General features: G+C 40.9%; 1 protein-coding gene across 1 annotated transcript in view; it reads right to left on the bottom strand.

The window, feature by feature from the left end:
• LOC117362888 (complement C4-A-like) overlaps positions 1-25,892 on the bottom strand; it is a 129,038-nt gene that overhangs the window by 35,350 nt on the left and 67,796 nt on the right. The window contains exons 22-29 of the mRNA XM_033949977.1: positions 24,385-24,433; positions 23,801-23,881; positions 22,762-22,965; positions 19,902-19,977; positions 16,378-16,534; positions 12,478-12,582; positions 5,301-5,469; positions 3,404-3,570 (exon numbers count right to left, since the gene is read on the bottom strand). Of these exons, the coding sequence (XP_033805868.1) occupies positions 3,404-3,570; positions 5,301-5,469; positions 12,478-12,582; positions 16,378-16,534; positions 19,902-19,977; positions 22,762-22,965; positions 23,801-23,881; positions 24,385-24,433 (1,008 nt within the window). The remainder of the gene's footprint in view (positions 1-3,403; positions 3,571-5,300; positions 5,470-12,477; positions 12,583-16,377; positions 16,535-19,901; positions 19,978-22,761; positions 22,966-23,800; positions 23,882-24,384; positions 24,434-25,892) is intronic.

Raw genomic sequence — 25,892 nt, 5'->3', positions numbered from 1 at the left:
CCAGTGTGGCCTGACACACTGATTGTGAACCACTGGTCTAAAACATTAATGACTGATCTCAAATCATCAGTAGGAATATAACACTTCAATTTACTCAACAGAGGATAGAGAAATATAACATAAGAATAACCTTACTGGGTCAGACCAATGGCTCATCTAGCCTAGCATCCCATCTTCACAGTGACCAATCCAGGTCACTAGTACCTGGCCAAAACCCAAAAAGTAGCAACATTCCATGCTACCGATCTAGGGTAAGCAGAGGCTTCCCTTTGTCTTAATAACAGACTATGGACTTTTTCTCCAGGAATTTATCCAAACCTTTCTTAAAACCAGCTATGCTATCCACTTTTACCACAACCTCTGGCAACATGTTCCAGAGCTTAACTATTCTCTGAGTGAAAAAATATTTCCTCCTGTTGGTTGTAAAAATATTTCCCTGCTACTGACCCAGGGCAAGCAGTGGCTTCTCCCATGTCTGTCTTAATAAAACACTATTGGCTTTTCCTCCAGGAAATTGTCCAAACCTTTCTTAAAACCAGCTAGCACATGGTTGATTTCAGCAGGGCATACTTTAGAGCAGTGGTCTCAAACTCGCGGCCCGGGGGCCACATGCGGCCCACCAGGCACTATTTTGAGGCCCTCAGTATGTTTATCATAATCAGAAAAGTTAAATAAAACAGTTACTTGATCATATGTCTCTTTAGCTATAAATTACAATATTATTATTAAGTCTTAGCCAAAAGGAAAGATTTATAAACTATAAAGAGTTTTACCTTATGCAAAATTGTCATTTCTTTAATAAGACATTAACTATTTTTTTTCTGCGGCCCTTCCAAGTACCTACAAATCAAAAATGTAGCCCTGCAAAGGGTTTGAGTTTGAGACCACTGCTTTAGAGGATATAGCTGATGCCCCAGTGTTGCACGGGTATTTAATTATAGCAATAACACTGTAAATGGATTCAAATAAAGATACTTTATAGTGGTGAATGAAATTATTTTTTTACAGCTTAATAAAAAGTACAATATTCAAAGTATAATGTGAAATATTTGACAAAATGAATACAATACAACTAACGCAAAACGTGATTATAAACAACATTTTTAGTTTCACCTCCTGGAGCAAGAACATATAAATTGCTGGGTGAACCCAGCCTTGAGCAAGCAACATAGAGTTGTGGGCCGCGAGACCCCCAGAACATATCACCCCAGGTAGTGAGGGATCTGCATACCAAGTTTCGTTCAAATCGGTCAAGCCGTTTTTGAATTACTGTGAGAATGGCAGCTTTTTACATTTTTTCCATTGACATGAATGGGTGAAATCTGATTTTATGTTTGTAGCTCCACCTACGTGTGCAGGTGGGCCGCGAGACCCCCAGAACATATCACCCCAGGTAGTGAGGGATCTGCATACCAAGTTTCGTTCAAATCGGTCAAGCCGTTTTTGAATTACTGTGAGAATGGCAGCTTTTTACATTTTTTCCATTGACATGAATGGGTGAAATCTGATTTTATGTTTGTAGCTCCGCCCACGTGTGCAGGTGGGCCGCGAGACCCCCAGAACATATCATCCCAGGTAGTGAGGGATCTGCATACCAAGTTTCGTTCAAATCGGTCAAGCCGTTTTTGCGTGATCGCTGCACATACACACATACATACCTCCGATTTTATATATATAGATTACAGTATATCTCATTGCTATAAAGCATGTCACCACCAGATGGCATGGTGGGAATGTAGATCTAATGCTGCTCCATTACAAACAGAGGTTAATTTAAAAGTTAAATGTACTGTGATTCCATTTGCTTTAAATATAGAATTGGATCTTAGACCGATTCTATAGTAAATCTGATTGTGATGTCATTGAGGAGATATCTTGATGCATGGATGTAATAAATTACAATTTTTACAACAGGAAAAGCTAGTGTGCTGTGCTTTACTGTGTATGTCCTTCACTTATCTAGTATATTCATGAATGTTCAAGACGGGCACAATAGATTTGAGATTTTCCTTTATACATTTAATTCACCCTGTTTAGGTATACACACGTGCAAGGGAATATTATACTAGGTCATCTTTGTGGGAAGGCCAAGAAGGTGCCTATTTCAAGCTTTGTACAGAAGTTTATGAAGATTTGGCATTAATGAGCTACACCAATGCAAAATAATGCAAAAGTGAGCAGGCTTTGTAGGACTGTTTTCATTGGAAAAACATAATTGCCTTGCACAAATTTTTCACATATTTCCACAGACAGTATGGCTGAGGCAATACTCATACATGTGAAATTTTTAACATTATAGGCCCCACAAAACCCTTCCATGTGGGTTTTTCAACCCCATTGTGAACCTGTGGGCTTGTCACCCTCAATCTCCATAATGTTTAAATCCCCTTTCCTCCCTGAAGCTTGCCCCTTAACAATGAATGTGGGCTAGCTCCTCATATCACTATGGCTCCATCCTCTCTTGGCACCCAGATACCCTACAAGGGTTTAAGGGTGACGGGTATAGAAGCGGTCATCATTCTTCCCACTCTATAGAGCAGTGTCTTGCAAATGTTCTCGAGCCTAGGCTCACTAAACATAATGATTGTGGCTCGAGGCATCTGGAAGTGCATGGACGTCATCACGATGACATCACATGTATATGTGATGTCATCATGTCGACATCTGCGCATATGCGAAGGCCTTCCAGACGGGCCGTGAGCCGACAGTGAGGAGTGCCAGCAGGGAAGAGGGCCAGAGAGAGAGAGAAGGAGAGATGCTGGTGCCGACTGGCTGCATACAGGACATACCTCTTGCCATGAGAGGCACATCCTGTAGGCAGTCAGCCTCTCTTCCTCCCCAGTGTGCCGCAGCATACAGTTTGCGATACACTGCTATAGAGTGTCAGCTTCAAAATTGTGTGGGCCAGGGATCTCAAAGTCCCTCCTTGAGGGCCGCAATCCAGTCGGGTTTTCAGGATTTTCCCCAATGAATATGCACTGAAAGCAGTGCATGCACATAGATCTCATGCATATTCATTGGGGAAATCCTGAAAACCTGACTGGATTGCGGCCCTCAAGGAGGGACTTTGAAACCCTGGTGTGGGCTAACAGTCAGTACCATTTTTAAGCTAGCATCCTGTGACATGAAGCAGTTGGGAATTGCTCCTGCTTCTGTCACCTCTACAACCTCTTAGAGGGAACTAGGGGTGCCAGGAGGGGATGAGTAGGAAGGGGAGGCATGCCCACCTTCAGCATTATATTGTAAGGAGGGGGAGCTTCAGGTCCACTGGGTCACCAGGAAGTTAGGGCCCTTGGACCAGGAAGTTAGGGCCCCTAAGGAAAGGTTTCTTAAAAGCAGATTTGTAGCCAGTGGATTCTTTTTTTTTTTTTTATCATTTCAAGAAAACAAGAGCCAAAAATACCTGAGTTGAACAGAATCCACCACCGTATTTTCTTTTTTCAATTAGCCAATGGGCAATAGGTGTTGCATAAGTGATGTTTCCATTATTTAAGGCCTGAAGGAGTGCATAAGATGTGGCCTCTACAGATATAGCTTCTGTGTGAGCAGGCCAATAACGCACCTTATTCTCTGAAAAATTAGATGTAGTTAATGAACATATTTCATTTATTTAAATTTATTTCTTATTCAAATAGCCCCATGAAGTAAGGAAAGAGACCCAGACACAGAAGATACTGGCAAAAAAATGTAACATTAACATTGTCCCATTTATTCATTATTACGTTCATTTACCGGTCCTTTTAAAAAGCTGTACTGCTGAGCGGTGCACACTTAGGGCTCCTTTTTACGAAGCCGCGGTAGCGGTTTAACGTGTGTAATAGCGCATGCTAAACTGCCGGATGCGCTAGCCACTACCGCCTCCTCTTGAGCAGGGCTAGCGCGGGGGTTAGCGTGTGATGAAAAGTCGCACGCGCTGAAGCCGCTACCGCTTTGTAAAAGGAGCCCTAAATACTGACCTGCCCCTTTTATTCCTATGGGTGGCTCAGCATTTAGCATGCATTGCCGAGCAGCACAGCTTTGTAAAAGCCCTGGTTAGTAAAACGTTTCAAGCTACAGAATGTACAAAGCAGCTTACATGACAAAAAACAAAATCATGCAATGAAAATAAAAAAAAATTAAAAAGTCAAAATAACAAATATACTGTAACATGACCAGCCTGTGAAACTATAGCTAAAATTCAAAGATGGAATATGCTTCCCAAATTATATTTACCATATATTTAAAATATATTTACCATATAGTAGAATAATCACACCTAAGAAGGACTGTGTGCTTTCTTTGTGCTATTTTTCTTTTTAGACACTTCCTTCACAAGTAGCCAAATATTTGCCAACTTTATCAAAATGTTGATTCATTCTACCCACCAAACTTCATTTTACTGTGTCATGTGCATCATCTACTTCAAGTCATTTACACCTCAAAGCAAGGAACTTCTTAACTTTATAGTAGCAACAGTATCACTCCATGGTGCGACCTCACCTTGAGTACTGCATTGAATTCTGGCCACCTTACCTCAAAAAAGATGCAGCAGAATCAGAAAAGATTCAAAGACGAGTGACCAAAATGATAAAGGGGATGGAAAGGCTAAAGAGGTTAGGGCTCTTCAGCTTGGAAAGAGACAGCTGACGGGGAGGAAATAATTGAGGTCCAGAAAATCCTGAATGAAATAGAACAGGTAAAAACGAATTGATTTTTTTTATTTTTTTTTTTTAACTTTTTCAAAAAGTGCAAAGACTAGGGGACACTTAATGAAATTGCATGGAAATACTTTTAAAACAAATAGGAGGAAATATTTATACTCAAAGGATAGTTACGTTTTGGAACTTATTGAAAGAGGATGTGGACATTAGCGTATCTGGGTTTAAAAAAGGTTTGGACAAGTTCCTGGAGGAAAAGTCCATAGTTTGTTATTGAGGTAGACATGGAGGAAGCCACTACATGGAATGTTGCTACTGTATTTGGGGTTTTGCCAGGTACTTCTGACTTGGCTTGGCCATTGTTGGAACCCAATTGGGCGCACATCCGCAATATTTTAGAACATTGTGCGCAAATTTTAGGAATGCCCCTGACCCACCCATGCACCTCCCATGGCCATGCCCCCTTTTGGGTTGTGCACCCTGGGATTTGGGCGCACTTTGTTATATAATAGCCCATAGCAAGATATGTGCTCAAATTCAAATTGATGCCAAATGGTGCCAATTAGGACTCGTATAATAACCAATTATGAATAGTTAGTGCATGTTTTAAAAGACCGGCCTACATCCTGTCGTCCTGATTCTGTCCAGGGATCATAACCGTACCTTCCACGAAGACAGATTTTGCTCTCAGAATCTGTTCTGCTTCTTGGACGCCTCTTTTACTCGGATTAACAAGGCTGAGGGCATATGCTGTGATTGCAGCAGAGTAAGCGCTCAGGAGAGGATTCACTTTTCTCTCCATATACACGATGGCTTTTTCTATGCTGGAGGTCTGTAAAGATACAACGGTGGTTCTTTGGCATTGGTATGACACTGGCTGCCGCTATGTGAGTTGCACGAAGCAAATGTAGTTCAAGCAAAATAACGTGCTTGCACACTATCATTGTTTCATACAGAGAAAACAAACATGCCTTGAACTGGATCCATTATTCTTTTGTCTCCTGAAATATGTAAGAGCAGCATACAGTATAATCTCATTATAACGGACTTCAAGGGACTTAGAAAAACAATCTGTTATATCCAGAGTTGCATTTTTTAAAAACTTTATTTAGGTCAACTTGAAACAACGTACAATCAATGTACAACAGTCACTGCACAAGAATATCAGCAACATCAATAACAAAACTCAGCAAAACACAGGTACGGCACGAAATGATTGCAAAACCAGAACACTAAAAGATGTTCAAAAAGCATTATGTCGTACTGTACTGGAAAGAAAAATAATCTGTCATTTTCTTCTGGGCTGCATTTTGATACTATATCACCGGCACGCCATGGCCTTGTAGGCGGAGCTTGCATATCCATTATAGCTGAAGAAAACTACAGCTAAAAGCGGCCCTGTGGACCAAATTGGTTGTCTGTTATATCCGAAAGTCCGCTATATGCGATGATTCTCTGCATGTTTATAAAGGCGCAAGGCTGGGACCAGCGGACCTCATCCGCTACAGACGAGGTTCCGTTATAAGCGAGTCCGTCATAACGAGATTATGCTGTATTTGCAACAGAAATACCACAATCTAAAGTGCAAAGCCATCTTCTATAACATCACTCAGCATAAGGGATTTGATTTTCCTTTCTTCTAACCCTAAGCCTCAAAAGCTACAAATCGATTGTTACATTGGGGTTGGTGCGAGCATTAGGCAGGACTAGGGGATCACCTCGGGCAGCAAGTCAGGGGGGGTAAGGGGGAGGGAGCATCGAATTCCATGCTCAGTTTTGGGCAAAAGGATTTATGCCAGCTGAAACCCATGTAAATCTTGGTGCGTGAGTTGGGCGTAGATCCCCACTATTCTGTAACACAGCACGCATCTTTTGTGAACACCCCGATCCACTCATGCCCCTCCCATGGCCACGCCCCCTTTTGCACACAATCCATTAAGGTGCCCATTGTTACATCATAGCTTGCAGACAGATCCACATGCAAATCATAATTAGTGCCAATTAAACGCTTGTTAACTCCAATAAGCAAATCATTGAAACTTATTAAATATTTTGTGCACAGATCTGGGATCTGCACCCAAGTCGGGGCACCCAAATTTGGACTGCTTTCAACCCCTAACCCCTCTCACTTTGGGTTTTGCAACCTTAACCCTATATGTCATGTCTGTCTATCCAGGTTAAACTGTAAGCTCTTCCAAGCAGGGACCGACTATTAAATGTCAAAATGTACAGCACTGCATAAGCCTTTCAGTGCTACTTAAGTGCTAAATAGTAATAATAGTAGTAAAATTTTGGAGTAAATGAATGACTTCTTCATTTAAAGTTATTTCTGTATACAGACTTGAACATATCAGAGAGCAGCTAAATTTTGCCACCCACTATGTAACTTTTAGCCCTGCTCATGGAATGCCTCAATGCCACAAATGTCAGTTCAGTTTAAAATAGACATTGCTGGTTATATGGAGGGCAATTCTATAAAGGGAAACTTATATTTAGGCACTTAGAGGATGCCTATTTGGAGCCTATTCTTTAAAGGAAAATACTAGTGTAGCAATGTCGTTGGCTCAATGCGCAGCGGCAGCAAAGAAACCAAACAGGATGTTAGGCATGATAAAGAAGGGAATCACGAGTAGATCGAGGGAGGTCATAATGCCGCTTTATAGAGCCACTAGTCTTTAAGCCCGTTACATTAACGGGTGCTAGAATAGATGTGTGTGTCTGTCTTTCTTTCTTTCTCTCTCTCCCCTTGGCCGCTGTCTGTCTGTCTATGTTTATTTGTTTCTCTCTCCTTGGACACTGGCTGTCTCTCCTTGGATGCTGGCTGTCTCTCCTTGGACGCTGTCTGTCAGTCTTCCTTTCTGTCTGTCTCTCTGGCCTCTTGTGTGTCATTCTTTGTGTCTGTGTCCTTGTGTCATTCCCCCGCCCCCCCCCCAGAGCAAAGCTGTCTGCCCCCAGCATACCCCTTCCCCTCTCCCTGTCTCTCCATGGCCCCCTTCTGTCTCCCCCCCAGATAAAGCTGTCTGCCCCCCAGCACACCCCTCCCTCCAAAGCAGCTCCCTTTCCTTCTCCCTGTCTCTCCATGGTCCCCTTCTGTCTTCCCCCGCAGAGCAAAGCTGTCTGCCCTCCAGCACACCTCTCCCCCCAAAGTAGCCCTCTCCCTGACTATCTTTCCAAGGCCCCCTTCTGTCTTCCTCCCCCTCCGAGCAAAGCTGTCTGCCCCCCAGCGCACCTCTCCAACAAAAGCAGCCCCCTGTATCTGCAGCACCTGCACGACTCCCTTCAGCCAATCGTGAGTGCTCAGAACGCGAGAGGGAGCAGGGCCTAGGTGTATTTGGCGCGGCGGGGGAGGCCCCGACTGCCCCAGCTGCAGCTTCTTTGGCATTGGTGAGGAAGGAGAGGTTGGCCCGACTCTCCGCAGGGGCTTTGGGGGACAGTCTTCTGCGGCTCGAAGATCTCCTCCCAGCAGCCACTGCCAGCAGCGCTCCGCACTGCCTTCCTTCCGCCGCCCAGAGTAGATGTCTGTATGTCTGGTTTTTTTTTTTATTTGTCTCTCTCTCCTTGGACGCTGTCTTCTGTCATTCTTTGTGTCTGTGTCTCTCCCTGGTCCCCTGTCTGTCCGTCTTTCTGTCTCCCTGTCCCCCCTGCTTGCCAAAGCAGCCCCCTTTCCCTCTCTCCCTGTTCTGCAATGCCTACCTGCTCCATGGCCTCCTTCTGTTCCTCCCCAACCTGATTGCTGTCTGCCCCAGCACACCTCTCCCCCCCAAAGCAGCCCCCTTTCCCTCTCCCCCTGTTCTGCAATGCTTACCTGCTCCATGGCCCCTTTCTGTCCCCCCCCCATGATTGCTGTCTGCACTCAGCACAACCCTCCCACCAAAACAGCCCCCTTTCCTGCCTGCTCCATGGCCCTTCTTTTTCCTCTTCCCCTCCCTCCATCCATGGTTCCTGCCACCGCTGCCGCTCCTGTTCAAAGCGGCCTGCTGAGGTTCGCGGCCGGCTGTAGCGAACCTCGCAGGCCGCTATCCACCTCAGTAGCTTGTTCCCTTTGACGCGATCGCGTCAGAGGGAACGTGCTACCATGTGGAGAGCGGCCTGCGAGGTTTGTTACAGCCGGCCGCGAACCTCAGCAGGACGCTTTGAACAGGAGCAGTAGTGGTTGTTGCAGGAAGGGGGGGGAGAGTCAGCGACGTGCAGGCCGCTGTGAACAGGAGCGGCAGCGGCGGCAGGACCATGAGCTCTCCTCCCGCCATCCACCGCCAGCGCTGCTCCTGTCGCCCAATGCACCTAACTTGCGCATACGCCTCAAGCTGCGGCCACAGCACACATGAGGTCCCCACAGGAGATGAGGCGCTGCTGCTGACAGCCAAGGTAGGTACTGGGAAGAAGGCTGGGGACTCACGCATGCGCACTCATGCGGCCACGGAACTACAGATCATGGAAGCACGCAAATAGGAGTGTGCATTCGCGAGTTAGCTTTTTATTATATAGGATGGTCAGACCACACTTGGAATACTGTGTCCAACACTGGTCTCCATACCTGAAGAACGATATAACACTGCTGAAGAGGGTGCAGAGGCAAGCTAGTAAAAGGTTTGGAGAACTTCACCCTCGAGAAGAGAAGACTGAGAGGGGATCTGATAGAGACTTTTAAAATACTAAAAGGAATCGATAAAATGGAGCAAGCTCACTCACCAGCAGGGGGAAAGGATGGTGAGCAAGAAACAACGTTATTCACATTGTCAAATGTGACTCGGACAAGAGGTCATGGACTGAAGCTGAGAGGGGACTTGGCCAGGACAAATGTCAGAAAGTTCTGCTTCGCACAGCGAGTGGTGAACGCCTGGAACTCTCTCCCGGAAGAGGTGGTGGAGGAAACCACCATTCTAGGATTTAAGGAAAAGCTGGACGCACACCTTCTTGCAGGATGCATTGAGGGATACGAGTGACTAAGGTATTCGCCAGGGTAAGCCTGGCTGAGCCTCCGCATGTGTGGATCACCGGACTGGATGGACCCCAGGTCTGATCTGGTGAAGGCATTTCTTATGTTCTTATATAGTTCATGTACGTGCACTTACATCAGACATAGAACTTGTGTGCATGCCCATATCTAGACTGCTTAAAAAAAATACACATAAATGATGATACGCTGATAATATATGTGCATAACTGTAAGCTCCGCCCATGTCTACACCCATCTTTAAAACTATACACATTTTATAGACTAGCACATAGCCAGAATATTAGATTTATGGAGGAGAATGGTGGTAGTTGTTCTGCCCCCGGCAGCCTTGCACTAGTTTAAGATATGTTTAATGAACTGTCTCAACCTGTGACTTTATATTGCAGCCTTAGTGTGTGAGCAAAGCATTATATGAAAAATAGTTTCTTACATACCGCAGCACCTCCCCCCCCCCGTACTGTACAAACTTTGTTCTAGTGGTCTCACTCCTAAGACCCCCCCTCCCTCTTCCTGTCCCCTAAGCTTGAGTCCTTTGTTACTGCTGTACTTCCTGGTCTGCTCCCTGTTACCTGTGGACAAGCTGCATCTCTATTGGCTTCTCCTCACTGCACCGCCCCCCCCCCTCCCCTCCAGCCTGTGGGCATGTCTTGGGTGCTTCTCCCTGACATTCTTTTGTCCCAATAGTCACACATTGCTCCTCCTTAGCACTTGACTGCATTCCCAGCAGAAAAGCACCTGTGTTTTTACCTTAAATTGCCCAGCCACATGCAAGAATAATTCAGCCTTTATTTATTCACTTTTCTATACCGTTCTCCCAGGAGAGCTTACATGAACAGTTTACATGAATTTATTCAGGTACTCAAGCATTTTTCTTTGTCTGTCCTGGTGGGCTCAAAATCTATCTAATGTACTTTCAACTCTAAAACATTCTGAAGCTTGGAGCACCCTCCTTTCTTCATCTCTGCCCACCCTTCAAATCTACAACTTATTCTCCAGCTGCTGCATCTAGGAGATTCACCAATTGTGAGTAAATCTACTTCATTTGCTCAATAAAAAATACTTCAGAAAATTATAAGGACTTGTCTGTATGTTGTGTTGGGTAGGCTAAGGTTTAACTCTCTGTTGAATATACCAAATCGAAATTTACGGTTGGATTTAACTATGAGATTAATTGAAGAAAAGAATCAGGAAGTACATTATTTTAAAAAAACCAGTATAGCTGCTGTATCGGTGGTGGGACCAAGACTTTGGAACTCAATGAAAGGGTCGTTAAGAGTATGTACAGATGTTAAATCTTTCAAGAAATTGTTAAAGACCTCCCAAATTTGTGAGAGTCTTCCTTACTTGATCGTTTGGATTCTAGTACCTAATAGAGCACTCCTGTGTGATTTGAAGATAAGATGGTAGGTTTTAATAAGTGTTTTATTTGCTAATGTATTAATGGATATGTAATGTTTGTTACTTTTGTGTATGCACCGACCGCTACCCGCTTAGCTGATAAGCAGGATACAAATTTTTTAAATAAATAAATACCTCATGTCTGCTGAGAGAGATCTGACTGTAGCAGCGCTGGATATATGGCTACAGAACAGTAGTTTGGTTGTTCACATGCATTTATCTGCCAAATTTCCAATCTACTAATTATGACCCCAGACTACAAAACATTCAGAAAAGAAATAAAGACTCTACTTTTCAAGAAATTCCTGCAAAAGATTTAATACCGCTAGCTCCTTCCCACTTCCCAATACCACTTCCTAATACTTGCCTGATTCCCCAAAGCAACCTCATCTACTCTTTATCTCCTCTAGAAATTACCAGATATCTTCTTGTAATATGTTTTTAGTAATTCTTTTGTAATCCGCCTTGAACCGCAAGGCAATGGCGGAATAGAAATCTCTAATGTAATGTAATGTAATCATTTACTATATTACTATGATGGCAGTAGTTCATGCCAGTTGTGTTTGTTATAGTTACAGAAATATCCTCCAGTCAAGTTGGTTGTTTCCATTTGATCATTTCTCTGTAAGTGTGCAGGAAGGATAGTCTCATTAAATCCACAAAACCTTTAAGGTGAACTGGGGCCCCTTGTCTGTCAAATAGCAAATTTGTGGTCATTTGCAACTGGAGCATTTCTGTTGGGTTGAAGTACACCACCTTAAGACCATCCACTGCCACCAATAAGTTCTGGTTAGAGTTGCAAAAGAATGTATAACTTTAGGTGTCTCCGTAATCTTCTTGAATTTGCTCCTGGGAAGGGCTGTGGCTCACTGGTTGAGCTTTTACCTCTGCACCCAGAGGTTGTGAGATCAAATTGTAGTGCTGATCCTTGTGTCCCTGAGCAAGCGACTTAATCCTCCAGTGCCCACTGCTTTGAAAGTAAGCTTTGAAATGCCAAAGCCACAAAAAGGCAACATACAGGTCCCCCATTCTAACTCCTTGGAGTTTCACATCTTGATCCCTTGGAGGCAGGCTTAAGAACAACATCGGGAAACATTTTATCATATAAAGGGTGGTGGATGCCTGCAATGTACTCCAAGATAAGATGCTGGTGGCAAATAGTGATGGAATTAAAAGGAGTGAGACATACAGAAAGGAGTCTCACCAAAAGCAATCTTCTTTTTTGTTAATGACACCTCTAATTTTTAACCAAGCATACCAATAGGCATTACAGCACTGACTAACTATCTTATGGTCCTTCTTTTTTGACAGTTGTTAGTTAGGCCTTATTCTTCTGAATAAGTGTGACTAACAATTATTGGAATCCCAAATGTATTATTTTACAGTTTATCATTAAAATTTATTTTCCACATTTTAAACTCTCTCCATGTGCTGTTAAATGAGATATGCACTGAACCCTCCCCCCCCCAAAAAAATATGACTTACCACATGTTTATTCTTATCAGAGTTATATGTTTGTTTGGAATACTGCAATGATATTGTTACGAAGGCTGTTAGCGACAAATTTTTGTCTGACAATCCAACTCCACCCTAAAGTTAAGCAAAAGTAAGTGTTTAATACGCATACATTTATATTCCATTTTAGTATTTTTTCACATTTTATTCATTCAAATTATTCATATAGGAATTAATTTTATGACAGTGCATCTACTTGTATATTTAGGAGCCCAGAGAGTGCCTGATTGGAACATACTCTATTAATTTACTTTATAATCAGGTAAATTCATGAATAGCTGTTTGGTTATCAGCACTTATACCAGCCAAATGTTGTGCCTATGTTCCAGAGATATTGCAAGTGATATTGCAGAAGGGCTATCTAGATGATACCAAAATCTGCAATAGAACAGACACCTATGATAGTGTGAGGAGAGATCTAGCAAAGCTTGAAGAATAGTTCAGAATTTGGAAACTAGGATTTAATGCTAAAAAAAATGCATCTGGGCTGCAAGAACCTGAGGGAAAGGTACAGTATAGGAGGTGAAGTACTTCTGTGCATGAAAAAGGAACAGAATTTGGAGGTGATCAAACAGAAAAAGTGATGGCAAAACTCAAAAGGAAGCTTGGGTGCTTAAGGAGAAGAATGTCCAGCAAGTAAAAAGAGGTGACAGTGCCTCTGTATAAGTCTCTAGTGAAGCCCTATTTAGCCCCATTTAGTGTACCGTGTTCAATTCTAAAGATCCCCATCAAAAACAAGATAAACAAGATGACTGGGTCAGGATCTAGTTGAGTGGAAGGAGACAGAGGGTAGCGGTCAATGGAGATTGCTCTGAGGAAAGGTGTGTTACTAGTGGTGTGCCTCAGGTTTTGGTTCTTGGGCCTGTTCTTTTTAACATTTTTGTAAACGGTATTGCTGAAATTCTGTCAGATAAGATTTGCCTCTTTGCGGATGATACCAAAATCTGCAATAGAGTAGACACTCTTGTTGCTGTGAATAACATGAGGAAGGACCTAGCAAAGCTTGAAGAATGGTCTGAAATTTGGTAGCTAAGATTTAATGCAAAAAAATGCAAGGTCATGCATTTGGGCTGCAAAAACAAGTTTCAAGTTTATTTTATTTTGATATAACGCCTATTATAAAATCTAAGTGGTTTATATAAAAGTTTTACAAAATATAAATTTAAAGGGAAATAAACCCAAAATATTGAAATATTGGGCAGATTACACTGGAAACAAAAGGGAAGTTGGTAAAAGGGATACATAATATTGGAAAAAAAAATATAAAGAGCATGGGAAAGGAACAAACCAAGAAGGAGGGATAAAGTGGAAAAGAGAGAAACCTGAAAAAAATTCCTGATGGTAATATCTTGGCTTAGGTTTCAAAAGAATTTTTAAACAAACAAGTTTTAAGACCTGATTTAAATTTCGAGGCATAGTTTTCTTGTCTAAGATCAATGGGAAGGGAATTCCACAGTGTAAGTGCTACAACTGAAAAGATAGTTTTACGAGGAGTGTCATAAACTATATGGCGAATGGAGGGAATTGAGAGATTTTGTTGTGCGGATCGAAGTAACCTTGAGGAAGTATGCAACATTAAGAATCTATCGATAAGTGCTGGAGAATGGTTGGCTTTTACCTGAAAAGTAAGAAATAAAATTTTAAACGTAATCCGGTATGCAACATGCAGCCAATGGGCATCCTTTAAAAGAAGTGTAACATGGTCATATTGTTTGGCTTTGTAAATGATTTTTATAGCCATATTTTGTATAATTTGAAGCCTTTGGATTTCCTTCTGGGTAATACCCTGAAAAAATGAATTGCAATAGTCTAAATGAGAAATCACTAATGAATGAATGAGGATGGTGAAGGATTTGATGTCCAAAAGAGAGTATAAAGAGCGGATCATTTTAAGTTTGAAAAAGCATTTGTGAACAACTGAACTGATTTGTTAAAGGAAAGTTTATCATCAAGGATGACACCTAGAAGTTTAATATTTGTGTCAAATTTGATTGGACTTGATCTAATACAGATTGGAGCTTTCAAAGATTTGTTAATTCTTGTCAAGAATAGAAGGGTTTTGGTTATATCTATGTTTAAAGAGAGCAGGATTTCAGTAAGCCACTTATTAATTATATCAAGTTTTTGGTTGATTTCATGAATGTTGTTAGTGTTCTGAGTTTGAATTAGGTGAAGCAATTGAATATTGTCTGCGTATGTGAAGACAGTGAAACCGATTTACTGTGCGATTGTCAAAAGTGGAGCCAGGAAAAGATTGAACAACATGGGTGATAGTACAAAGCCCTGGAGCACACCAAAATTCTATGCATATGGTTCTGATGCCGAATTAGAAAGAGGGAACGGTACAGTTTAGGGGGTGAAGAACTTTTGTTCATAAAAGAGAAGTGGGACCTGGGTGTGATAATATGTGATGATCTTAAAGTGGCCAAACAGGTTGAAAAGGTGACAGTGAAAGTTAGAAGGATGCTAAGGTGCCTAGGGAGAGGTATGGGAAAAAGGAGGTATTCATGCCCCTGTATAAGACTTTGGTGAGACCTCATTTAGAACATTGTGTACAATTCTGGAGACCGCAGCTTGAAAAAGATATAAACAGAATGGAGTTGGTCCAGAGAAAGGCTACAAAAATGGTTGGTGGTCATCATAAGGCATATGGGGACAGACTTAAAGAACTCAATATGTATACTATGCAGGAAAGGCAAGAGAGGGAAGATATGATTGAGATGTTTAAATACCTATGTGGGATAAATGCTCATGAGGCATCTCTTTCATTTGAAAGGAAACTCTGGAATGAGAGGCCATAAGATGAAGTTAAGAGGTGATAGACTCAGGATTAATCTAAGGAAATACCTTTTTTACAGAAAGGGCAGAAGATGCATGGAATAGTCTCCTGGTAGAGGTGATGGAGGCAAAGACTGTCTGAATTCAAGAAAGTGTGGGACATGCACATGGAATCTCTTAGGAATAGGAGGAAATAGTGGATGCTGGAGGATGGGAAAACTGGATGGGCCATTAGGCCTTTATCTGCCACAGTATTGCTCTGTGATGCAACCTCAATTTGAATATTGCATTCAAATCTGGTTGCTGTATTTGGAATTAGAAAAGGTTAAAAAAATTGTAACCAAGATGATAAAGGAGATGGAACTTCTCTTGTATGTGCACAAACTAAAGAGGTTAGGGCTCTTCAGCTTGGAAAAGAGGCAGCTGAGGGGAGATATGATTAAGTCTACAAAATCATGAGTGCTGTAGAAAGGGTATGAGTGAATCAATTTTTTACTCCATCAAAAATTACAAAAACTAGTGTAAACTTAATGAAGTTACACAGAAATACTTTTAAAACCAATAGGAGGAAATATTTTTCACTCAAATAGCTTTAGAAATTGTTGGCAGAAGATATGGAAACGGCAGATAATGTGGATGGGTTTAAAAAAGGTTTGAACAAGTTCCTGGAGGAAATGTCCATCAGTCTGCTAATGAGACCGACATAGGGATGCTACTGATTGCCCTGGGATTGGTAACATAGAATGTTGCTACTATTCGGGTTTTTGACAAGTATTTGTGACCTGGATTTGGCCACTGTGGAAGCAAAGATACTAGGCTAGATGGACCATTGGTCTGACCCAGTAAGGCTATTCTTATGTTCTTATGAGAGGTGCCATACTCTTTTGAGATTTGGAGCTGAGTAGTTGAGAAGCTTGCTATGAATGGGAAGGACCACTTATGCTCAGAATTTTACACTAAGGTTCTCAGCTCAGAAAGAAGTCCTTTCTGGTGCTACCAGCTAGAATGCCTTATCAATCGTGCTAAGAAAAATTCCTGTTATAGGTGAGCAACATCGCTTTATATCAACATTTTAACAATGTTTACTCTTACCTGCATTTGTCTATCGAGAACAGGATTAGGGTCATGAAATGAGCCGTCCTCTTGTTGATTTTGGATTAGAAAAGCAACGGCATTATGGATGTATCTGACTTCAACATTTATGTATCCCATGCATTTTGTGAACACTTTTGCAACAAATGCAGTTAGCCTAAAAAAGAATAAGCAAAAACATTTGATTTATGTGGATTTAAAATGAGCTTAAATAAATAAAATAAGATATTTTGCGGGGGAACTTTGTAACAACCTACACAGATCTGCAGGTTTTTACATACAAAAGCTGCAACACTCTTATTTTTCCCCCACTTCCGTTCCTGTTGCAATGTTCTTATGCGCATAAGTTCACTTTGAAAATTTCCCATATTGAGGGATGGGAATAGGTTAAGAGAGGGATTGCAGAACCATGAACACAATCTCGTCAATATTTAAACTCCATTGTTGGCATTGCTATACTCAGATATTCAGCACATCAGTTGCCAGATACCAGTGCTGAATATTCCAGTATATTCCAGTTGTCTGAGTATTGTAGATATTCAGTGCCAGTATCCAGATAAATAGGTTAGGACAGCAAAATAGTTTTTTCTGCAGGAAAAGCTTTAATATCACAGTTGAGAGACAGCCAAGATATAAATTTATTCTAGCCAATGGACCACTGGAAAATTAGTCATTCTAAGATGGCTGATTTTTACCCTACCTACTAGGCCCAATGGTATGCCCCCTTCATCTTCAGGCAAGCTTAGGGCTCCTTCTCACGGGCATGGGTCGCGGGCAATGTTCTATCTAAGCTGTGCAGGAGTCTTCCAGCTGCATTCCTGTCAGTAGGGACTGTTTTTTACTAACTAACCAACTAAATGAAAGGATTGAAAATATAAATATTAATCCAGCGGTCTCCAACCTTTTTCATGTAAAAGGCCACAGTGCGAATACAAGACAGCTCTGAGGGCCACCAAAAGATTTCAAGCTTGCACAATCTACTAATTTTGTAAACTGTCTTGACCTGCTTGTTCAGACTGGGCATTAAACATTACAAATTAAAACTAATATTGATTCTACAACAAACACTTCAAGGATATATTTTAAAAACTCACTTTATTTTGGATTGTCAACATTAGCAAATTCTATAAATGAGATACCTGAGTTAACACACTTAAGAGATTCTGTGCAGTTGAAGAGCATTTGTCAACTGTTTGAAGGCCACATTGGAGGACTTTGTGGGCTGCACGCTAAAGACCACTGCAGTAGGGGGTGATGATTCACTATTGTTTTTTTCAATCACTAGGGGCAGGCAGGTCCTCTGGAATTTTGCAGAACATGCATGCCCTTTGGTATTGAAAGCGATATTGAAACAGCACCATCGTTGGCAGGAATGTAAGGAGAAGACTCCTGCACAGCTTACAGGGAACATTGGCCAGGGCAATTGCCCAAGTTGCTTCCCCACCCCTAAACCTGGCTCTGCTAGCTACTGTGATAAAGATGATTTGCCAGTGCTCACTGTCTTGTAGGTACAGTTGTGAGGGCAGGTAGGAGTTTACAGTATCTTTCCTGATGTTATTAAGTTTATACAATACAAAAAATAAAATCTTGAGTATGTTGTAGGTACTGTGGGCTGAGATGTCATTGTGAACCTGAAAACCTGACATAATTTTTAAAATATAATATTGATCAATTAGATTCATTGTTGTACTCTCAGATGAGAATTGATAGGGTGAAATAGTATTATCTGTTCTAGAAGGCAAGATTACCAGACAGAAACTGACCTATTTTAGACATGTGATGAGGGCGAATTCACTAGACAAGGAGGTGCTACTCAGAATAGCTAGTGGTAAAAGGAAGCAGGGGAGACCAAAGGCCAGTTGACTGGATACCATCAAGAATGACACGGGAATGAGCATCAAGCAATTGAAAGAAGCCATGAAAAACAGGGAAGTATGGCGAGGACTGGCCTACAGAATATCTGAGTGTCATAAACGAATGAATGGATAGTAGTAGTCATTATATACTGTATGGTTACAAGTACTTCCAAATGACTGTAGAAAAACTCCAGTTCTGGATTATAGGGGTTTTTTTTTTAGGATCTAAGCTCTTGCATATTTGGGAAGCATTTATAACACTGGTTCTCAAGCCTGTCCTAGGTCCTGGGGGATTACTGACAATCAACTTTTCAAGATATCTAAAATGAATATTTATGAGAGAGATTTGCATGTACTATCTCCACTGCATGCAACTTTCTCTCATGTATATTTATCAAGGATATCCTGAAAATCTGAATATCAGTGGTTCCAAAACCTGTCCTGATAGTCGGCCAGGACAGGTTTTGGAACCACTGATATTCAGAATGGTGAGTATGTTACATATGGTTAGATTGTTAACTGAAATGAATTAGATAATCCATTCTTGTCTAAGATGGTTATTATATTATAGTCATGATTTACACATGTAAATGTTGCCATAACAATCAAGAAGCAGATTAGTCAAGTAGAAGACATGATCTATTAGCAACAAAGACCCGACGTGGTTGTGTTTTGCCTTCAGGCTACATCAGGGGTAAAAACTGCATGGAAATTTGACACACAACCTCTGTTAGTTAGCACTTCCAAACCACAGAGCAAATCAATGTCTTCCTTCTGACTGGCAGCAAATCTTGCACTCCCTTACTAATAAATCATATATCTTCTGCTTGGACTATTCTACTTCTTGGTGGCTGTTGTGCACATTACTGCAGAATTTTGCATCTATTTTGTGTGTATCACGTGTAAATATTGGCATTTATACATGTAAATATACACTACATACAGATGGAAAGAGAGCATGGTTTATTTAGGGCTTGGGCAGAATCGGAATCTACATGTGTATTTCCCATATATGAAGGGAATGCATATATATGCCTAAATTCTATATACCATTGGTTGTTAGTGTGTTGGGATACGGTGGTGTCCCCCCCCAAGAACTGTAAAGTATGTCACAAACGATTTGTTTTATTTCTATAAATTACTTCCAGGATAGACAGGGAAAAGTACTTGAGTGCCTGAATAAAATCATGCAAACTGTCCTGAGCTCCGCTGGGAGAACGATATATAAAATTGAATAATAAATAAATAAATTTGAAGATTTTTTGGCAGAGTTGTTTTTTTTTTTAGCAGAGTTCAATGCAAGCTGCATTGAATAAGTTGCATTGCATGCAGTACAATAACACATTGTTTGCAGTTTAACACACATTGGGCCTCTTTTATAAGCCGTGTGGCAAATGCTCCAATGTCTAGTCAATCCTTATGGGCATTGGAGCATTTACTACATTGGCCTGCGCTATCGGGCTTTGGAAAAGAGGGGGGATTAAGAAGCAAAAATTGTGCATTATCGCCTCAATGCACATTAATAAAAAATATTCTCTAAATATCTCCTTGTCACCATTTTTCATAATATGTAGAATCTTTTCAGAAATTAAATATTTAGAATGAAATTAAATATTGAGATATCAATGAGAAGAACTGTTAAAGTGATGATATGAAAGGTCTACATACCATACACTGCCTGGACGACCTCTGTATATCGCAAAGGAGCCATCTGTATTTTGAAATGTTAGCATTCTGGCATAACCTAGGTAAAATTGTAAATCAATGTATTAGTGCATCATATGTAGCAGTACTGTACTTTCTACGTGTACTAGTATGATATTTTTACTTCTGATCTATCACATGCTATACAGTCAACCCTACTGTTTTGAAAACATGAGGCTCTTTAAAACTGTACACATGGGAGGAACGGAGAGTACCCATAGCTGTGCAATTGGAGTTCTGTTGGGTGACATTGTTAGAGAATACTGAGGTCTCGCTGATGTCATCAGAATGGAACCCTTCCAGGTGCACAAAGAACAGCAAGTTTTGCGGTGTATAGCCGCAAGATGTCACCAAGGGTCATACTCCAAGAGGCATGCCGAACCCCTTAGAGCCAACTTGGAACTGCCTTTTGATGAAAAGATGATCTTAAGGTGGCCAAACAAGTGAAAGCTAGAAGGATGCTAGGGTGCATAGAGAGAGGTATTGCCAGTAGGAAAAAGGAGGTATTGATGTCTCTGTATAAGACTCCGGTGAGACTTCATTTAGAATATTGTGTACAATTCTGGACACTGCACCTTCAAAAAGATATAAAGTGGATGGAGTCGGTCAAGAGGAATGCTACTAAAATGGTCAGTTTATAGCTAAGTGCTTTTTTCACAATTTACAGTATATCTATTGAAGTGATTTTGAATTTTACAGTAGTTTTTTCATAAACAACCCCCCCTCCCCCCAAAAAGCTAAAAAGTGTGGAGGACTAAGCAATGATTGGGTGGTGAGATAGTTGGGGGACTTTTTTCCATCTCATTACCCCTCCGTATCTCTGAGCTAATCCTACCATCTTTTTAAAAGTATTGCTATTTAAGAGATGTGTTCATTTGATATGTAGAAAAAGGATGACAGATTGCGACATCCTGGTTTTACTTCCGTTGCTTTCAATGGAAGTAAAACCTGGATATCTATCCTGTCTTCAATGGAGTTCCTTTCTTTAATCAATTGTTGCATTGTAAACCGCTTAGGTCAGTGATATGAGATAAACAATATCTCAAGCCTTCCTCCTTTTTCTGGAGTCATATAGTAACCCTATCAATATTCAGTGTGATTTAAGCTGACAGGAGAGGCTTCTGCCTGTTTAAACCTCACTAAACTGGCTAGCTGCTAATATTCAATGGCACTTAACTGGTTAGTGTTGCTAATATCGGTTCTCAGCACCCCTGGGCAATGCCGGAGTGGTATTGGGACAAAGTCAGTGTGGAACCAGAGGTTATGTGGGCACCAGTGAGTCCTATCTTTGCCCAATCAGGAATGTGAGTATTGGCACTGAATATTATCTGGCATCTGCCTAACTTACGGATTCACTGAAGATGTGGATAGTCAGTGCTGGTGCCCAGATATAACTCAGAATTGAATAGCCAGGCCTGATTTAATCAGCAGAGGTGAGCACTTAAAGAAACACTGACTGCCACCTGCTGGACATTGACCTATAGGTTCACAATGACACTTTCAAATTGCAGTTGACGCACTACTTAGAAAAGCTATTAAAAATAGACCACATACACAATATCAGAAATTTTTTTTCCTATTTACATGGCATGCAATTAAATGGTTAATTTGTTCATTCATTAAGATTTATTTACCACCTTTTTGAAGAAATTTACTCAAGACAGTGTGCAATAAGATTATCGTATTGGTTTTTAATACATATAAAGACAAAATGTCAACAGTATTTTCAAATATCCCATAAAGAAAAAAGCAATTGACTGTTTTATGTGGAAAATTTCATCTTCATGGGTTGATCAGAGGCCAAACTGTTTTATATCACAAGTTGGGGGAGGGGAAGGAGTTCTTACTGGCTCTGAATATCAACTAAAAGGCCAAGATTAAGACTGTGATTTCTGGCATGTTTTTAAAGCTGCGTTTAATACGGAGGCTGCGTGACTATCTCTCTGATGATAATTTTCGCTCGGTCATCACGTTGTCGATAACCCCTATGCTTGATTATTGTAACTCCATTTATTTGGGTTGGTCCAAATGTGTTTTGCAGGTGTTGTAGCTGGCACAAAATGCAACAAAATGTCTTGCTGTTCATGCCTCAAAATTAGATCACATCACACCGATACTTTGTGAACTCCATTGGCTTCCAATTGGCATGTGGGTCGAGTTTAAAGTTCTTTGTTTGATATTTAAGGTGCTTCAGTTCAACTGTCTGTCAAGTGTTTGTTCTCGGTTGCAGTAGCACTATCCTTCACATGAGTTACGGTCTTCCAACAAAATCTGTTTAGAAGTTCCGTCATTAGCAGTGGCGCGTCTTACGAGGAACCGCAAGTCGATGCTTTCTGCCAGGGCACGATGCTTTGGAATGCCCTTCCTTTATCTTTGTGCCAAACTAACATGCTTTTGTATTTTACAAAAGGAGTGAAAACTTTGCTGTTTTAGCGCTTTTTCGGTTCGAGTCTTGAGAATGCTTGATTTCCCTTTTTTTATGTTGTGTTTGTTTTGGTGATTTGTGTTTGTTTTTAGCTTATTTTGCATGATATTTTGTTTCTCGCCTAGATTTGTGGATAGGCGGGTTATAAATAATTTTAAATAAAATAAATAAATGATAGAAACATTATGGGCTCCTTTTACAAAGCCACGCTAGGGCCTTAACGCATGAAATAGCGCATGCTAAATTGCCGCACGCCTCCTTTTGAGCAGGTGGTAGATATCCGGCTAGCACATGCTAATCCGGTGCGTGCGATAAAAACGCTAGCGCAGCTTTGTAAAAGGAGCCATATATCCGATTAGCATGGAGGCAAATGAAAAGTGCTAGAGTTCCTTAACCTACCTCTGTCAATCATTTTAATGGCTTCATCTTTTCTGTCCTGTTTCAGCTGCGGCCACTGTTCACTTACATCAAGATATTCAATGGCATAAATTGCTGGAGCCATCTTCACCATTGTTTGTTCACCACAGCCAATGGGCACTCGAATGAAATTATCAATTGTGTCTAAGCTAAGACAATTTTCAATGGATTCACCCATCACATCACCTAAAAAGGTAACAAGTGTATGCTGATGAAATGCTTGCATTGAAATTTTTAATCATACAAAGAAAATAAAGATTACAACAGTTTCCATTCCACAAACTTCCTGAATAAAATAAATGGCCAGTTCTACCCAGAGAGATCTGAGTTGTGGTGGTGACCCTAAAATCTAACTAGAAGACTAAAGAAGGTTCGGTAGTCTCGTGGTTCAAGGACAAATGGGAATAATTAAAGCAAAGGACAGTGTATGTAGGCCCTTCTTTGGCTGTAGCCTAAAGGCAGGTGATACTTTCAGTTAAGGCTGCAACCTCCATCACTTTTAGTGATAGGTCTAGGGTTACCATATGGCTCCAGAAAAAGAAGGATTGAAATATCCGGGTTTTACTTACATTGCTTTCAGTGGAAGTAAAACCCAGATGTCTCAATCTGTCCTCCTTACTTCTATTGCTTTCAATGGAAATAAAACCTGGATGTCTCAATCTGTCCTCCTTTTCTGGAGCTATGTGGTAACCCTATATAACTGCCTTTATTAAGAGGTTCATTCAGTATTCACAGCAATTATGTGATGGGAGAAGAAAGGAAAGAGTTTTTGCTATTACCCAATGCTGACATCTAGTGGCCAGACTCAGGATGCATGCATACCACATTCCTAGGATTAATTTTTTGACCACTTCTGAATGTACAGAGAATTTAGTCACTTATGAAAACAACAATGTAATCATTTTTCTCTATCTTTTTTTTTTTAATGTTAGAAATAATTCCATATAAAGCAATATAAGGGGGTGGCAGCAAAGCCAAACTCTAGGAAAAAGAAGCAGTAGTGACAAGTGAGTTTTGCAACCTTTGAGGCTCATAAGTACATGTGCATCAGTATCAGGAATCATATTAGAAGGCTTGGTTAAGTTGATAAGTTCATGTCGTCCTATTGGGAAAAACAAAAATAGATGTCTGAGATTATTATGTTCTTTTGAGTTTTTGCTAAACAACATCCACATTTTAATACAGTCATAGAATATCGGTTAACAGTTTGAAGTCCAATTATGCATAGGTGAGCTCCGTAGAAAGAGGAACCTTTTGTAAAATAACTAAGGACACGGTAAATTCAATAGATTTGTCGGTGTCGTCGCACCCTTGATGTCACTTCCTAGGCACGGGTCCCGGAAGTGATGTCAGAGAGAGTACCAAAAAAGGTATGGGGGGAAAGCAAGGGGTGCACGCGGCAAGAAGAGGAGAGGGGGAGTGAGCGAGCGGGGTGGTGGTGGAGAGGATTAGGGGTGACGCCGCGCCCTTAGGAAGGCTATGCCCAGGGCGGACCTCACACCCCTGCACCCCCCTTACTATGTCACTGAGTGAAACTCAAGTTTAGGATTGTGCTCCCTCCCCCCACCCCCATTACTACTTGAAAAGCTAAAACTTCATTCTCACCATTGCTCAAATATTTTTGGATGTTGGTTGTTCGTAGGATGCCTTCACTCTGTACAAGAAGACACAAAAATAGCTTCCTCTCACTTTAAAGTGCAGCATTTTGTGTGTTAACAGATACAAGCAACGGATATTATCCAAGTGCAATGCACTTTTTGCAAGCATGCTGTCACACAATATCAAGTCATGCTTTCTAGAGGATCTTTCTAAAATATAGTGCTAAATCATTACCTGTCAGAGAGTTAGTATTAGGTGTTTTAGGTATATTAAGTAATGAATGTACATCCATAAAATTCAATGGCATAAAACATTTTTTAGTATCAGGTCTATCATTTCTCAGCAGTTTTGAATAATACACAACTATTAAAAAAAAAAAAAAAAAAGAGAGAGAGAGAGAGTATTATTCAAAATTGTGGGATTTTGGAATGGACAATTTTATACTCATAAATGGGGAAATTTTATACATGGCATTTAAAGTTAGGTGCTAATTCCGTGCCCAAATTTCAGTGCAGAAGCATGTTCCAACAGCTGTAAGGCGCCGAAACAGCAGATCAGCATGGATTAACTTAAAAACATTCCTTTTTAAAGATGCTTTTGATTAACAAGTTTTTCCCTAGAATTCAATAATGCTGTTTTTCGACAATTCTTTTGAACTCCCATCCTTATGTTTTTCCCGACCTTCTTTTCTATTATAAATTGTAGTTCATTTCCCCTTTTCCTCTTTACTCATGTTTGTTAGTTCGTATATAGTTCTTTTTATTTTAATGGTTAAATATATATTAATTAATGTTTTATTTTTAATTTTAAAATTGTAATTTTATTTTAAAATTGTAATTTAAATATTTTCTTTTATGTATGTACATCGCTTTGAAGCAAGATTAAGCGATTAATCAAAAATTTTAATAAACTTGAAACTTGTGTGCCCAGTTATAGGATAGCAGTTAAGTGTATTTGCTTGCAACTGCAAATGGGACATTCCCATGGGAGGGGCATGGGTGGGTCTGGGGCTTTCCACAAAATTAAATGCAGTATTATAGACCAGCATGAATACACACCTAGCTCGTGCACCAGGATTTACACCTGATTTCAGTTGGTGTAAGTCTTCACACCCAAAGTTGGGCACGAGATTCAGCAACCGACATTATTGGCCACTGTTGGAAACAGGATACTGGGCTTGATGGACCTTCGGTCTGTCCCAGTATGGCGATTCTTATGGGAAAGCGCCTTTCAAGGATTCAAGACAAGGTTGGATAAGTTCCTACTGGAACAGAACATATGCAAGTAAGGCTAGACTCAAATAGGGCACTGGTCTTTGACCTAAGGGCCACCGTGTGGGCGGACTGCTGGGCACGATAGACCACTGGTCTGACCCAGCAGCTGCAAATCTTATGTTCTTAGATCCCAGACAACCCCAAGATTATACTCTAAATGCCCTGGTTTCAGGTGAGGTTCATTCCTGTCATGGTAAGCGCAAAGCTAACCCACTTGGAGAAATTGCCCCCAATATTTAC

This window comes from Geotrypetes seraphini, chromosome 6, assembly GCF_902459505.1.
Source record: "Geotrypetes seraphini chromosome 6, aGeoSer1.1, whole genome shotgun sequence".
Taxonomy (NCBI): domain Eukaryota; kingdom Metazoa; phylum Chordata; class Amphibia; order Gymnophiona; family Dermophiidae; genus Geotrypetes; species Geotrypetes seraphini.
Note: the sequence above shows the minus strand (reverse complement) of the source record. Positions and strands in the feature narration are given on the sequence as shown.